Source organism: Hydra vulgaris, chromosome 01 (assembly GCF_038396675.1).
Source record: "Hydra vulgaris chromosome 01, alternate assembly HydraT2T_AEP".
NCBI lineage: Eukaryota > Metazoa > Cnidaria > Hydrozoa > Anthoathecata > Hydridae > Hydra > Hydra vulgaris.
Window position 1 is genome coordinate 64,222,828 of NC_088920.1, and position 15,922 is coordinate 64,238,749.

The 15,922-nt window shown below is 29.8% G+C and overlaps 2 protein-coding genes across 2 annotated transcripts; both read left to right on the forward strand.

The window, feature by feature from the left end:
• Positions 1–1,028: 1,028 nt before the first annotated feature.
• LOC100205628 (uncharacterized) lies at positions 1,029–2,278 on the forward strand. The gene is made up of 2 exons (XM_065788929.1): positions 1,029–1,770; positions 1,850–2,278. The coding sequence occupies exons 1-2, from the start codon at positions 1,105–1,107 to the stop codon at positions 2,126–2,128; spliced, it is 945 nt and encodes a 314-aa protein (XP_065645001.1). The 5' UTR covers positions 1,029–1,104; the 3' UTR covers positions 2,129–2,278.
• A 6,692-nt stretch (positions 2,279–8,970) lies between these two features.
• Positions 8,971–9,408, forward strand: LOC136074630 (uncharacterized). The gene has a single exon (XM_065786967.1). The coding sequence runs from the start codon at positions 8,971–8,973 to the stop codon at positions 9,406–9,408; it is 438 nt and encodes a 145-aa protein (XP_065643039.1).
• Positions 9,409–15,922: the final 6,514 nt, after the last annotated feature.

Consider the following 15,922-nt stretch of genomic DNA (forward strand, 5'->3'; position numbering starts at 1 on the left):
AATCTAAGGGCTTAAAACGGATGAAAATATTTAAATAAAAAAGGAAATCGTTTACTTGTTAACGAGGGTATCAATACTACCTCAAAAAATATTGTAAAAATAATTATTTTTAACAAATGGAATTAAATCAAATTAATTTAATTTGATATAGTTAAATAAATAAGAAGAAGTTTCATTTGAAACTATTTATAGTTTAAAGGTTTATTTAGTTTAAAATAAAAAAGTATATGTGTATATATAATTAAAATGTTTGTTTAGTTTAAAACTATGGAGATAACAAATGGAAGGAAAAATTAGAAGTTATATCAACGTTTGTTATTACTATTATTATTGTTTTTATTATTATTTATTATTATTATTATTTTATAAGAACAATAGAAGTAATACTTTCTAATCATCAGCTTTTTATCAACAGTGTTACATGACGTCAACTTGGTAGACTTAAGTACACTAAGTTGACGTCATGCAATACTTAGTGTTGATAAAATGTAAAAAAGATGGAAAGCATTTTATAACAAAGAAAAGTTTGTTAAATTTTAACTTGAATTTAAATGTTTTGATTTATTTATAATTTTGCATAATATAGTTTAAATTTTTATAGAGTTATAAATTATATGTAGAGTACAACTAGTAAATAAACCTCTTTTTATAATGAAACTAAATTTCTTCGGATTTATTATTTACTAGTCTAATTTGCTGACTTAATAATCGAAAAACAGTTTCAATGGATTTAAATTAAACCGCATTTACCAATGCTTACTTTATTTTAAACCAGCAGTATATGTTAATCAGCAATGAAGTCAGCAATTAACCGTAATCAGCAATCATAAATTTGTTGAGTTTTTTTTAAATAGAGGAATAATTTTCTAATTACATGTACTTTATTTTTACTGCTGCTGTTGTGAGGCAATAAAATAATTGGAATTATTAATTAAAATTATAAAACTAAACATTAATACTTAAAACTTTTGTAAAGACTGAATATATATTTTTATTTTAGTTTATACTATATTCATATTTCTTATTATACCTATTTTTTTAAATTTATTTTAACAGTTAAACTGTTAATCAAAAGTAAGTAAACTGCATTTATATCCTTAAAAAATGGAAAATAAGTTACCAATCATTGATTTCTCGCCTATCTTCAGTAAATGTTTGACAAGCGAAGCATTATGGCAGCATCTTGAAAACGACAAAGAAGTTCAAGAAATTATCAAAAACTTTCGCGATGGTTTTTGCACTTGGGGGTTTATATACATCAAAGGACATGGCATTGACGAATCCGATATAAAAACTGTTAATAAAAAGGCAAAACAGTTTTTTAATTTTCCTTTAAATTTCAAAAATAATTACTTCCGTGGCAATGGAATTGCTTTAGGTTATGTTCCTGTTAACGGAGAAAAGTTTACAGATAAACGACCTTTTGACATTAAAGAAGCTTTGGACTATTTACCAAGTTCAAACTTGTCGAAAAACCTGTACACAAAGTTTCCGGACTTTGTTAACACTTTAAATGAGTTTTTCGATAAGTCCAGCAATTTAGTTTATATTATTTTGCGGGTTCTTGCGGTGGCACTGGGGTTAAACACTGAGCATTTTGTGAAGATGCATTCAAGTATGGGTAATCACAGCAAAAATGGTACAACGATGCGGCTGTTATACTATCCAGAGGTAATTAAAACTGTTTCTAATGAACAACTACGTTGCAGTGAACACACAGACTATGGAACTTTAACAATGTTGTTTCAAGATGCTGTTGGAGGACTTGAGGTGTTTAAACTTATTTATTTTTTACTATTGTAATAAATCAGTATTGTTATTTTAAAACTGACTTTTGATTTATTTTTAGGTGCTCTCACCATTTGGTGAATTTGTTCCAGTAACTCCTATTCCTGGTACCGTTGTTATAAATGGTGGTGATTTACTTGAAGCATGGAGCAATGGAAAGTTTAAAGCTACATTACACAAAGTTTCATTGACATCCTTAGCATCACCAAGACAGTCAGTTGCTTTTTTTACACACCCAAACTACGATACAGACATTACATATGTTGATGAATTTGGTATTAAGCATATAAGAAATGCTCGTGAACACCTAGAAAAAAGATTTTTAACAACTATATATTAATTTAAAGTTTTTATCTAAAGTCTATTTATATTAATCCAATTTTGTAGCTAAAGTTTGTCAAGTTTTTACAGTGCTAGTTAAGATGTTACAGTTTGTATTATAGTTTTTGCAAAGATGTTATTGTGATTAAAGGTGTTATTTTGATTAAAAGTGTTTTAGTGTTTAAAGGCCTTTCCGTGTAGAAGAGAACGCCTTACTCGAAGCAGCTAAATACCCAGATACTGATGTAGACAAAATAAATATAATTATATAAAAAAAAAAGCTGTTCGTCAGCATGCATGTTTTAAATGGAACGTTATGACCAATAAGATAAGGTCATGTAAAAATGTGTACCTAAGCAATATGGAATAATTGAAGCTAAGTAAATATGTATACATGTGTGTACGCTTTGGCGGGTTTTGCATCAATTTAAAAAAAACATGAAATCCAATTAGATATAAAATAAATTCCATGAAATTAAGATAAATTAATATAATATTAATAAAAAAAAATCTAAATAAATATATAAATAAAACCTTTCTTTTTTTTGTAAATAATATATAATGCTGAGATTGCGCATGCGTTAAATGTTTTTACTGATTGTCACGATGTTTTAACTGAATGTCATGGTTGTTTTAAATAAATGCAAAAACCGGCGTAGCGTTTTTAATTTACTGCGCAACAAAATTCCAACGTTAAAATTTTACTGCTCAGTAAAATATCAACGTTGGAATTTTGTTGCTATCGTTATTATTTTACTGATTTTTTTAATATACAGTTTTTAGCGTTTATTTTTTTGGCGTTTTCAAGATGTACAAAAATATTAACTTTCATGATATCAGGAAATATTTGAATGACAAAAAGTTTCCTGAAGATGTAAACGAGAGAGGAAAAAAGGCAAACTTTAAAAGGCAATGTAAAAACTTTGCAATTATAGACAACAAAATGATGTATTGCAAAAAAAATATTGGCATGGTGAGAAAAAATTTTTAACTAATTCAAAATTTCAAAAAATATTTTAACATTTAAAACATTTTTTTCGTTCTAATTATTGTTTTTATTTAAATGTCTATAAACAAACTTTTGATTGTCGTAAGTGATTGTGGTAATAGATCGAGAAGAGCAACTAAACATAGTTAAAGAATTTCATGAGGGTCTAGGAACTTCAGAGAAAGCTGTTGGATTAGCCAGTCACCTTGGCATTAATGCTGTTAGAAAGCAAATATCTTCAAGATTTTTTTGGCATTCAATAGTGGGGGATATCACAAACCAAATAAATCAATGTGCGCGATGTCAAAAAACCTCCAACAGAAATCTTAAAGTCTCTCTTGCTTTAAAATCTGTTAAAGTGGAACAACAAGTAATGAAGCTAGTTGGTGTGGATTTAATTCAATTACCTGAATCGAATGGATTCAAATTTATGATTGTTCTTATTGATTATTTTTTTTAACGGACTGAAGCTGAACGTCTAAGCAACAAAACAGCAGTATCAGTAGCATCCTTTCTCTATAAAGTTATATGCAGACATGGTTGTTTTGATGACGTAAAACAACCTTTATTATCGCTTACTTCTATATAATAATCTTTTACAAAATTACATTAACATAAATATAGTTTTCTTAAGATCTCCATCGCGGAGCACATTCTTACATCTTCCCCTTCTTCTTTAATTGAAATGTTTTACTATTTAAGTTAGGGAATGTTTTAATATTTCCTCCATAATTCTATATTACGTCTTTCTCTGTTTGGATATGTTTTTGGATTCGGTTCTTGATAATGGCTTTGTTGCATCGGCATAGTAGTTGTTATTTCCTTTTCTGGTGAAACTGATTCGTTCTGAGAGTATTCCTCGTCTCCCTCTTCTTTAATTGATGTCGAATTGAATTGTATATCCATTGGTATTTTCTTCATGTGTGAAGCATTCAGAGTTTTTTGCGAGTTATCAACGGGAGATTTGGCATTAATCATTGTACCGTTCTTTACCGTAATTGTGTAGGGTTTAAACTCAAACGGTGTCGTAGTTTTATTATATCTTTTTTGTTTTATTAGTACTGTATCTCCAATATTTAAATTTGGATTTTTTGCGTGGTATTTTGAATCGTGGTATTTCTTTCTGTATAACTTAGCATTTTCTTGTCTCATCTTGGCTTGATCATTAATATTTGTATCAACCCTTGTCTGAAATGAAGGTATTGTGAAACCTGTAAGGCAATTGAACATGAGTGAAGATGGTGGTATCCTAGTTGTGCAATGGGGAATGGTACGGTAGGAGAACAGGAAGTTGTATAACTGCTTTTTTCAGTCTCTTCGTTCAATGTGTACTACTCGTATTGTTTTTATCAGTGGTTTCATGAATGTCTCGGCTTGTGAGTTAGCTTGCAGCCTAAGCAGCGTGATTCGTTTATTTTCAATATTGAGTTTGTTGAAAAACATCTTTATTTTGAATGAAGTAACAGGTGGTCCATTATCGCTGATAATTTTTTTCGGTATTCCTTATACTGCGATTGTTTTCTGTAGAAAATTAATAAGAAGGTCAGCGGATGTATTATTTATAATATCGACAATCGTTAAATTTTGATGTTTGGTCTATGAGAACTACCAAATAAAATCCGTTAGGTAAAGAACCAAGGTAATTTTTGTTAAGTGTGTCCCAAACTTCCGATGGTGTTGGTGTAATTAATAGTTCGGCTGATGGATTTTGTTTACCAAGTGCTTGACAAATTGTACATTGTTTTATATATTGTTCTACTTTAGTGTCTAGGCCAGGAAAGTAAACTTTCTGTCTAAGTAGTGCATTGGTTTTCTCGAGTCCCATATCACTATCATGCGCCAGTTGTATAACCATAATATCTAGTGATCGTGGAATTATAATTCGATTTGCTTTTAAGATAATATCTGATGTTTGATTTATTGTAAGTTATAACCTTAAGGTAAGCAAGTAACTCTTTTTGAAAATTTCTTATTTCTGGAGGACAATCCGGATGTGTTAGTTTACACCAGATATTAGTGGCGACTAACTCTGTAAGTGTTCGTAGAATAGAATCGACTTTGGTTTCTCTTTGAATATCTAGTAGCAAAAGGGCTTTAGGACATGCGTATTCAGCAGTAAAGTTGACATATTTTTCTAGCTTTTTGTTGTCACAAGGGTCTACCGTGTGTCGTCTTAGTCAGATATATTATGTTTTCCTTGGACGTAGTGTAAATCAAAAGAATATCCCTGTAATCGTAAAGTCATACGCTCAATGCTAAGTGGTACTGTAGCATTTGGGTTGTTTAAAATCTCACAATAGCTTCGTAATCGCTATACATTTTAAAAGGGTGTCCAAACAGGTATGTCCTGTTGTGTTCGAAGGCATACACTATAGCTAAATATTGTCTTTCCAGAGTAGAGTAATGCTGTTGTACAGGTGACAGCGCTTTTGAATTATAAGATATGAGTTTAAAGTCTTGTTTATTTGGTGTATTTTGTACAATGATTGCTGACATGTCGACAAGACTTGCATCGGTGAAGACTGTAGTTTCTTTGTTGGAATCGAAGTACCCAACGCATGAGTCTGATGTCATAGCGTTTTTCAGTTTATCGAACGCACGCTGGCTCTTAAAGTTCCAGTTCCATGATGAATCTTTATGAAGAAGGTTTCGTAAAGGATAAGTAATTGTGCTGTAGTGTTGAATGAAACGCTTTAAATAGTTTAGAAGCCCGAGAAAGCTTTGGAGAGCTTTAGTGTTTTCTGGTATAGGCATGTTTTTGATATTATCAAGTTTTTCAGGATCTGGTTGCATTCCTTCTTTTGAAAATATAAATCCAAAAAAATTGGATTTTTTTTTCCAAATAGGCATTTTTCAAAGTTTAGAGTTAAACCTCTCTGTTTGAATCTTTCTAATACTTTGTGTAATATTGGATCGTGTTGTTTTGCATTTAAAGCGAATATTAAAACATCGTAAGCAATATTAGGAGTTCCTTCTTCATCTTTCAAAACTTCTCGTAAAGCGTTTTGTAGTTCCTCCTGCGCAGAATTTACTCCAAAATTAAGTCTTGTGAAACGTTTAATTTGAGTTTCGGATTGAAAAATAGTTATTGATTTCGGTTCCGGCGCAAGTTCGAGCTGGTGAAATGCCTTCATTAAATCTAGTTTTGAGAAAACGGCTGAGTCTTTAAGTTTTATAATAACATCGTCTAGGGTTGGAGTCGGGAAACGCGTTCTTCCAATAGCTTTGTTAGCGGCTCGCATGTCTACGCAAATCCTTAGGTTATCGTCATTTTTTGGAACAATTACCATTGGAATTATCCAAGGTGTCGCTTCATCCTTTACCGTTTCAATAATTCCTTCTGCTTCAAGCTTTTTAAGTTCATCTTTAACTTTTTCTCTAAGTGCAAAAGGAATACTCTTTTCTGCGACTGATGGCATACTTTCATTTATATTCAACTTAACTTGGTAGTTAGAAAGTTTTTCTATTTTCCCGCTAAAAATAGAACTTTTGTATGAGTTTATAAAAGGTTGTTATCGTTTTGGAACGTTTAATAGGAGAGTATTGTTTAATTTGCTAATGTTCTGCATGGAATGGCAAATTTGTTGTTTACTGTCGCCATAATTATTTTGTATTGTCTTTTGTTTGTTTAAAATTTTCTCATTGAGGTCAGTATGTACTAGAGCTTTATTCAATTGTATCAAACCGAATAATTTGGCGTCGTTTCCAAATAATAGATTTTTGTGGTGCATTTTAATCACATGGAATGTGGACTGAAGGAATTTCGTTTGAATTTTTTTCACGGCATTGATTTGCCTTTCAATTTTAAGTTTTGGATTGTTATCCCCGTAAGTAATAATCTGTGTTTTAGATTTATATAGGCGAAGCGGTCTTTTGATTAAATAATTTATCTTTTCAAATGTTTTAAAGTTTAGAATATTGATAGAAGCTCTGGTATCTATTAAAACAGTTATTGGTATATTTTCTATATAAATTGTTACCTCGAAGTTTTCGACTGCATCAGTATTTATCTTGTTAGCATTTACATAGTACAAGTCTCCTTGATTTAACTTTGCACTAGGATTTTCGGATTCATTGATATCTTTGTATATTGTATTTATTGGTTTCGTATAGATTTGTTCATTTCTTTGGTATTTCTCTCGATGTGTTGTTGTATTCTGTTCTTTACTTTTACAGACTGTTGCAAAATGTCGAATTTTTCCGCAGAAGTAGCAAGTTTTCCCTAAAGCTAAACGCGCATTAGTGTGCGGGAATTCAGTTCCGCATCGATAGCAAATTTTTTCAGCGACTTATCTATAATCTCATGTGGTTCTTTACTGATTAGTGGTAAGTTTGTTTTTTTGACTGTATTTACTTCGCTTTGCTTAATCGTTTTTCTCTCTCCAGTTCTTCTATTTGATTATCCATCAGTTGGAATGTTTTGCAGTAGTTAACAAATCTTTTAAAGTTTTGTTGGGATTTTGAAAACCGTATCTACGAAGTTTTGAAATGTTTGTACTAAACTCAATTTGTTTTTTAATTTCTTTATCTTTATCGGCAAACTCGCATTTAAGAGCTTGTTCGTGTAAACGAACGAAAAACTGCTGAGTGGTTTTATCTGTACGTTGAGCCATTTTACGGAAGATAAAAATTTTATAGCTTGGGTTTACTTGGGGTTTGAAGTGTTCATTAAAAGCTTCGACAACTTGCTGTTATGTGATCAGCATATCTTGCGGTATAATGTTTTCATAAATTTCGTAAGTGTTATCTCCAATTAAAGTAAGAAGTAACGTAAGTTTTTGCTTATCATCTGTAATTACGAGTGAATCGCAAAGTAACTCGAATCGTTTAATGTAGCGTTTCCAGCTAAAAAATAACTTACTCGCATCTTCCGTACATGAAAATGGTGGAAAGTTTAGAAGATTAAGGTTTTTATAGCCATGGTAAATATAATGTTTATTTAAATTCCCTTTTTTTTTTTTTTTCATCTTTGTCGCCAACTTTATGTAGTAAAACAACTTTTATTATCAATTACTTCTATATAATAATCTTTTACAAAATTACAGTAACATAAATATAGTTTTCTTAAGATCTCCATAGCGGAGCACATTCTTACAGTTGTTTTAAAATACAAATCAATAACCGAGGTTGGGAGTTTGTATCCATTGCATTTTATGACATGACAGGTACTCAACAGCATGTTACCCCGACTTACCATCTACAAGCCAATGGCCTTGTAGAGTGACAGAACTAAACAATAAAGAAAGCAATCATTTAGGTCTTAAATGAAAGTTTTCAAAATTGGGTGTCAGTTTTAGATGAAATCTTTTTTGTTCTACGTGTTAAAGTGCATGATTCGATGGGGTACTTACCTTTTTTCCTTACATATAACCGACAACCCTGCCTTCCAATCGATGTAAAATACATAGATAGACTCAATGATTATAAATATAATCCTGTATATAATAAAGAGGTTTTACAAAAAGCTTTAGAAATAAAAAGAGGAATTGAAAAAAAAGCCATGAACAGTATTGTTTGTTCACAAAAGAAACAAAAAATTGACTATGACAGAAAGCATGCAACGGCATCAAAGTATTGTGTTGGTCAGAAAGTTCTTTTAAGAAACCTATAAAGAGATGATAGGAAAGTTGCAAAAATGACTTTCTCGTGGCTGGGTCCATATGAGATTCTTGATATTTTATCAAGTTCTACATGCTTATTAAGTAACAGTAAAGAGAATAACACATTGCAAAAAAATACTCTCTACATCAATAACACATATTGTTATCAAGTTCTACATGCTTATTAAGTAACAGTAAAGAGAATAACACATTGAAAAAAAATACTCTCTACATCATCTTAAACCATTTATTGAAAGGGAAAGTAATTCAAAAATGTTTGAATTATCTTCAGAATGTGGTGATGAAGATGAATTTCAACACCACTTCAACCTAATGAAACATCCCTCCAAAGATATCTGCCAGAAAATAGCTGAAAAGCTTGCTCTTAAAATACTTGTCATGCAAGATCTTATTGATGGAAAAGAAAATGATGTACCATTGAAAATGCATGCATGTAAAGCTGATGGAAATTGTTTTTTTCGAGCAATTTTATTTTTGCTGTCAGGTTCTGACTGTCGACATGAATGTGTTCGCAATATGGTTGTGAAACACATGACAACAGAACCTTGCTCTAGTCTCTTATTAGGATATTTAGGTGATGACATGGAAAGTTATCTCACTAAAAGTGGTATATCCGCAGATGGTATATGGGTTACAGATGTAGAGATTTTTGGTACTGCAAATCTTATGGGAATTGCTATAGCGGTGTAGTCATTCACAGGACAAAAACCAACATGGCTAAAATATTCAGCTTCCACTAAACTTGACCAACTAACATCTCATACTATTCTTTTAGAAAATAAAAACAATAATCATTTTAATGTTGTTTTGTCACTAAAAATTTTAAAGTGAGAAAAATTTGTACTGAAATAAAATGTTGTTGGTTCCACTTATTTTTCATGTTATTTTAGAAGTATTTACAGTCCTATTGGAAGTAGGGGAACCTGTTGTACCTTGACCACGTTGTACCTTTGGTCACTCTACTCTGTTGGCTTACTATTATTATTTTAAAAAAACGTAAAGTGCCATTTGAAATAATAATCCATGAAGACTCTTCTTACCGTAAAACATCGTACTTGGGATTGATGGTATTGATCCACAAGTAATTATAAGATTTGGCTCCTAAAAAGTAAATATTTGTGTTAATCTTATTCTGATTTTAAAACTATGATGAATTGTTGTTTGATTCATCTGCGACATTATAAACATTACCCAACATCATTTTTTTTTATGGAAAAGTTTGGATGATTATGTCTGACTGTAAATGGGGATTAAGACGATAATTGTTAAAGAAACCCATCTTGTGTACCTTTGACCAGACTAGGATGTTGTACCTTTGACCGACAAAAACTGTTTCCTCGGTAATTTGCGGACTTTAAAAAGACAAATTTATAAAATTTATAATCTACTTTATTAGACGTCTGTGCTTTATTGCTTTTTAATGCAAATTTGTTTCTAGTATTATGGTAATGAAATAATTCCATTGAATTTCAATGTAATTCACTATTTATTCTTGGACCACTACTACACTTAGAATAATAAATTTTGTTAATTTAGTTAGTCGTACAGCTGAAGCAATATTATTGTCAATTAAATGTATAAAAATAGTTAATTAATTCTGTTAATATATTTTAATTTTAAAAGGCCGAGGAGCAAGGTTGGTGTTTTTTGCAAAAAGATTTCCTAAACTTATATGCTTAATGCAGTGAATTTTGTGCTTCAACAAAAAATGGGTTTAAGTGAAGTTGTAAGACATTGCAACATTAAAAAATCAACTTTGATATATCAGTTGGAGCAGTTTAACAAATCTAGTAGTTGCGAATATTTATATTTACATACCAAACCAAAAAAAATATTTTCAACGGAAGAAAAATTAATTTTGGTAAACAACTTGGCAGATGCTGCAAATATGCATTATGAACTTACATTAAAGCAGATAAGTATGCTTTAGCAAATCATAAAAAAATTGAAACTTCATGGATGAAAAATAAATGTACAGGTGAACAATGGCTGTAATATTTTCGCAAAAGATATAATAACAAGCTATCTCTACGTAAACCACAACCTACAAATCTTGGTAGATCTTGTGCATTCAATAGAGAAACCGTAAGAATTGTATATAAAAATTACAAAAATGTTTTAGAACGTTATCATTTTGACCATCAAATATTTGAAACTGTGATGAAACAGGAATTACCACATTCCACGTACCATCAAAAATTCTAGCTCCAAAAGGTTAAAAAACAAATAGGGAGCATGACTAGTGCTGATAGAGGCAATAATGTAACAATGATTGCAGTCATTAATGCTGCTGGAAATAGCATCCCACCATTACTGATATTTTCACATGCTAAATTCAAAGACTAAATGTTAAATTATTGTCCTCCTGGAAGTGTAGGGGCAGCTAATAAGTCTGGATGGTCAAATGAAGTCATTTTTGTGCAATATCTTGAACATTTTATTAGTAATGTGCAACCATCAATTAAAAAATCTGTTCTTTTATTAATAGATAATCATGAGAGTCATGTAAACATTTCTGTTATTGAGTTAGCAAAAAAATTGGGCATAGTTTTAATGACATTTCATCCTCACACAACCCATAAAATGCAACCTGTTGATCGCGGTGTTTTTGGACCATTTAATACTTTTTATAACAATGCCATGAATAAATGGATGATATCACCCGGCAATGCTGGTAAACCAGTTACAATTTATGATATATCTACCTTGTTGGTCAAGCTTATCCTTATGCTTTTATACCAAATAATGTTGTAAACAATTTTAAATGTATTGGTTTTTATCCTTTAAATGAAAATATTTTTACTGATATTGACTTTTTAGCTAATAGGTCAATAGTGAATATACTTGATAATGAAAATGAAATTGTTTCTGGAAATTTTTTTATTGCCAAGTTGGCCGGTTAGAAATACTCTAGACTTTATGTAGCAGATTTTCAGTTATAGAAGTTGTTGGTATAGTTTTTAAAATTATGTATCTTAAGAAATAAGTAGACTTTTGTTACAAATTTGTAAGAGAAGATGACAATCTTTATGATGTAGAACTTGAGGATATTTTTATGAAACTTCCACTACCAAGTATTGGTCACGGTTCATCTAAACGTTAGTATCTTATCTTTGATGTTGATCTGAGTATTTGTAATAATTATTATATCATACTCTTTTATTATTGTATTTTTTGTTGTCATCATTAAAATATTTCCTATAAAAAGCATTATGATCATATGTGAATGAATATTGACCGTCAGCTAATATAAGTTATAAAAATATATATTTTTGCTCTTTTCTTAAAAAAAAATAACTGTATATATTAGGAAACATATTTTGTACAATTAAGTTGCATTTAAAGTTTTGGACCTTAACCCTAATTATTTCGTGTAAGTAGCATCTAAAGAAAATATGTGACTTAATCTAAATAGTTATAATAACTGATTTTATTTAAAAAAATTAGCAATACTATTAGCAACTGACTAAGTATCGTAACTTTGATACACAAGTCTTGCAAGATTGTAAGGATTAATTTTTATAATTTTTTTTTAGACAATTAGGATTGATTACAAAATAGTTAGATTTGTTTTTTTATTGACATAAGATAGGCCAGAAGTTGTTATAAAATATATAACAACCTAAAATATCAAAGAGGTTTAAACATTACAATTTTTTTTAATAATAACATTTTGGTCAAACGAACAACGCGCAACGGTACAACGTACGTGTTGTACCTTTAACCAATTGACTTCTTATTTTAAAACGCGGGAAAAAAAAGTTATTAAATAAAATATGAGAGAATATTATATAATTTGAATCATTTAAATTTACTCAACAGACTACGCAAAAAACGCCTTAAAGCAAAAATTGGTCGAAAGTACAATAGGCTCCCCTTTATCTGAACCCATTCGTCAAATATATACGTCAATAGTTTATGGACTTCAGTTATTGGTAAACTTATTTGATATATGTTCCTAAATGTAAAATCTTCTAATGCTAAAAATAAGGGAAAATGCATAACTTTACATAAAAAAGTGAATCAAAATCTAGCCTGGAAAATAAACTATCACTTAATGTATGCATTAAATAATAAAAGTTTCATAGGAAGATAAATTAAAGTACCCTAATTATATAAAATATGTATATTTTTACCCGCCCCTTCCGCAAACTTTAACATTTCTTCTTTACTTGATGACAGTAAAGAAATAACAAGCGCAGTAAATTTTTAACGATGTAATTTTACTGCCCAGTAAATTTTTAACATTAAAATTTTACTGCGCAGTAAAATTACAACGTTAAAATTTTACTGCGCTGTAAAATTACAACGTTAAAAATTTACTGCGCAGTAAAATTTTAACGGAGTAAAATATTAACATGACACCGGTATAAAAGATTCTAAGTTGCTTTTTATCTTTTTATCTTTGCAACTATTCCAGGTGACGATGTCTTTACTTATCCTAGATTGATTTTCTCTCTACTTTCAAGTATTAATTTTAAAATAATTGACTGGTTTCATATAATATTGGTACTCATATCATATAAATGACTGGTTTCATATAATATTGCTAACTTTGGCTTTTGAGAAATCATACGGTTGACTCAGAATAATTTTTATGAATAATTCTAATGCTTTTCTACATTTTTACCTGACGGACTTGTCACAGAGCAACGCAGATGTGTATTTAACTAGGAGGTTTACGCCTCCTTTTTTACTGATGACGCAAAATAAGCCTAGAGCTCGCATTGAAGCCTGAATCTCTTACATCTAAAGCAAGCGCTCGAACCACTGCGCCACACCTGTTTTGTAATATTTGTACTTGCGTGCTTTGTAATATTTATTCTAATATTGATACTTATTTAACCTTTGTCATCTCTGCTTCGTTTAAAAAACACATTAAGCTGACTAAGGCTTTAATATCTGTGAGAGATTTTATTTGTTTGGCATTTTGAAACGATTTAAGCAGTACAAAACAATATGTGAAGTATTTTTTTATCTACTGCATTAGATAAAAAAAAGTTCATACCATTTATTAATAAATTAATTCATGTAATTAATTAACGTTTATTATTAGACATTTAACTTAGAACAAGGACGCAAAGGTCCAAATAGTTGTAAGGGACAGGGAAAGTATTACCTTCCTTCCATTATGACTAAAATTTATCGGTAAAGTTCTTATTTTAATTTTTGTTTTTTTATTAAAATCATTTTCTTTTTTAAATGTTATTATTAATTTTTATTTATTGCAATTATTTTTACGACTTACTTGATTCAAACCCTTATAATGGTTAATCTCATAGTATACTATGAAAACGTGAGGTTGCCTAATGGTCAAGAAACTGCAGTTTTTTATTAAGCTTCTACAAACTTGTAAAGCACCTGAGACTTGATTTATAAAGATAAAATTATTTTTCTTTTTTAGAATACCAAGAATATGTTAGGATTTAGATACGACTAGTTAAATATGTGTGCTCCACCTGGTGTTAGATGTTAATATGACTCCTAAATCACACTCTTTAGTAGAGCTTCTGAAGCATTGATTTATTCCTTGTTTATTTTGCAGAAAGAAGTTGTAATAATGATTGCTTTGCCCATTATGAATAGCACAGCATTTTGAAATGTTTAACTTAAGTAACCAAGTGTTTGACCATTCGTAAACCAAGCGTAGACGATCCCGCCGATCAACAAAATTAGTCTACGATAAGATTTTAGAAAAAAGTTTAGTATCATTGGAAAATGTCTTAGTAAGTTTTAGTAGGTTTTGCAAGATCATTTGTGAGGAGAATAAAAAGGAGAGAACCGAGAACAGAATCTTGAGGAACATTGCTAAGAACATCAACCCAAACAGAGCTGGTATTGTTAATTGTAACGCGTTATTTGCTGCCTACTAAAAAGGGTTCAATCCATTGTGGGAGTTGGCTGTTTATTTCGAAAGATCTAAATTTAATCACAAATCTATTGTAAGGTACAGAATCAAAAGCTTTAAGGAAATCAAAAACATTAATAAACTGGTGAGATGCTATGGAAGACAAAATAATATCTAAAATCTCTATAAGATTAGTTTATAAAGCATAATTTATAATGAGAGAAGCCATGTTTTTTTTTTTAGTTTAGTTTATTTTGCCGTTTAAAAATGTTTACAACGTACAACAATGTAACAATATAGAAAAGTATAAAACTAGCTGGAGCAAGAAGAAAGCATAAGTTAGCCCGAGCCCCCATAGTAACGCTTCTAGATATCCGTATCATATATCCAACAACATTGTTAAAAAAAGTTTTTTAAGGTGTTAAGAAACAAAAAAAAGTAATTAAAAAAAAAGAAAAGAAATAACTAGAATAAAATAATAAAAATGACAAAATTTTCTATTTTGAGTTATAAACTAACGTAATACAAAATTAACATAAATAATACTTTTGTTGCAATATTATAAAATATGTTAAAGAAAATATAAGAACGTAAATTACCCGTAAATATAAGACAATTTACAAAAAAAGTTGCATGTTTAAAATTAAATCACTATAAAACAGTAATAATTTTGTAGGTAACTTCAAAAGTAAATATTTTCAATGATTAAGTTTCTGTTAAATTGTCAAGATATTTAAATTTATGGTGCTGATTTAATTTAGTAACTTTTAAAAGATATAGACAAAATCTACTAAATTAAAATATTGCGATGTTTATTGAAAGTTTTCTTTCAATGTTTGCATTAACATTGGTGATTTGCAGTTAATGCTATTATCGTTAATGTTCGGAAAATTTTTGTTCTTTACAAGTTTTTCGAAGATTTTACAGGCAACAGACATTAGTAAAATAGATCGATGGTTTTCAGCAAGTAATTTATCTCCCTCTTTTTTTATAGATTGGACATACACCTTGTACAGAAAGTTTAAATGCACCTGTTTTTAACGTATTAATGCTTTTAAGAAATGATAACCTGATAAGTTGATGAGATGTACTCTGTATTTTTATGTTTATTTGTACAATGACTAATTTATTAATTTAGTGATGAAAAAAATTGTAAGGATATCATAAAGAAGGTGGAGGGTAATGAGAAAATTAACAGAGCAATTAATTCCTTTCAATTTTTTAAAAAAAAGTTTAAACGTACGATAAGAAGCTCAAAAGCAGTAGTACCAGTTTTAAGTGCAGAAATTAATAGTTTGGTGGTAGATAAAACAGTTAGTTGAACGACAATAAGTAAGTTGTTTACCAAGAAAAAAC

Coding starts and splice junctions, on each gene's coding strand:
- LOC100205628 (XM_065788929.1), top strand. CDS start 1,105: ATGGAAAATAAGTTACCAATCATTGATTTCTCGCCTATCTTCAGTAAA. Junction 1,771..1,849: donor ATGCTGTTGGAGGACTTGAG/GTGTTTAAACTT, acceptor ATTTATTTTTAG/GTGCTCTCACCATTTGGTGA.
- LOC136074630 (XM_065786967.1), top strand. CDS start 8,971: ATGTTTGAATTATCTTCAGAATGTGGTGATGAAGATGAATTTCAACAC.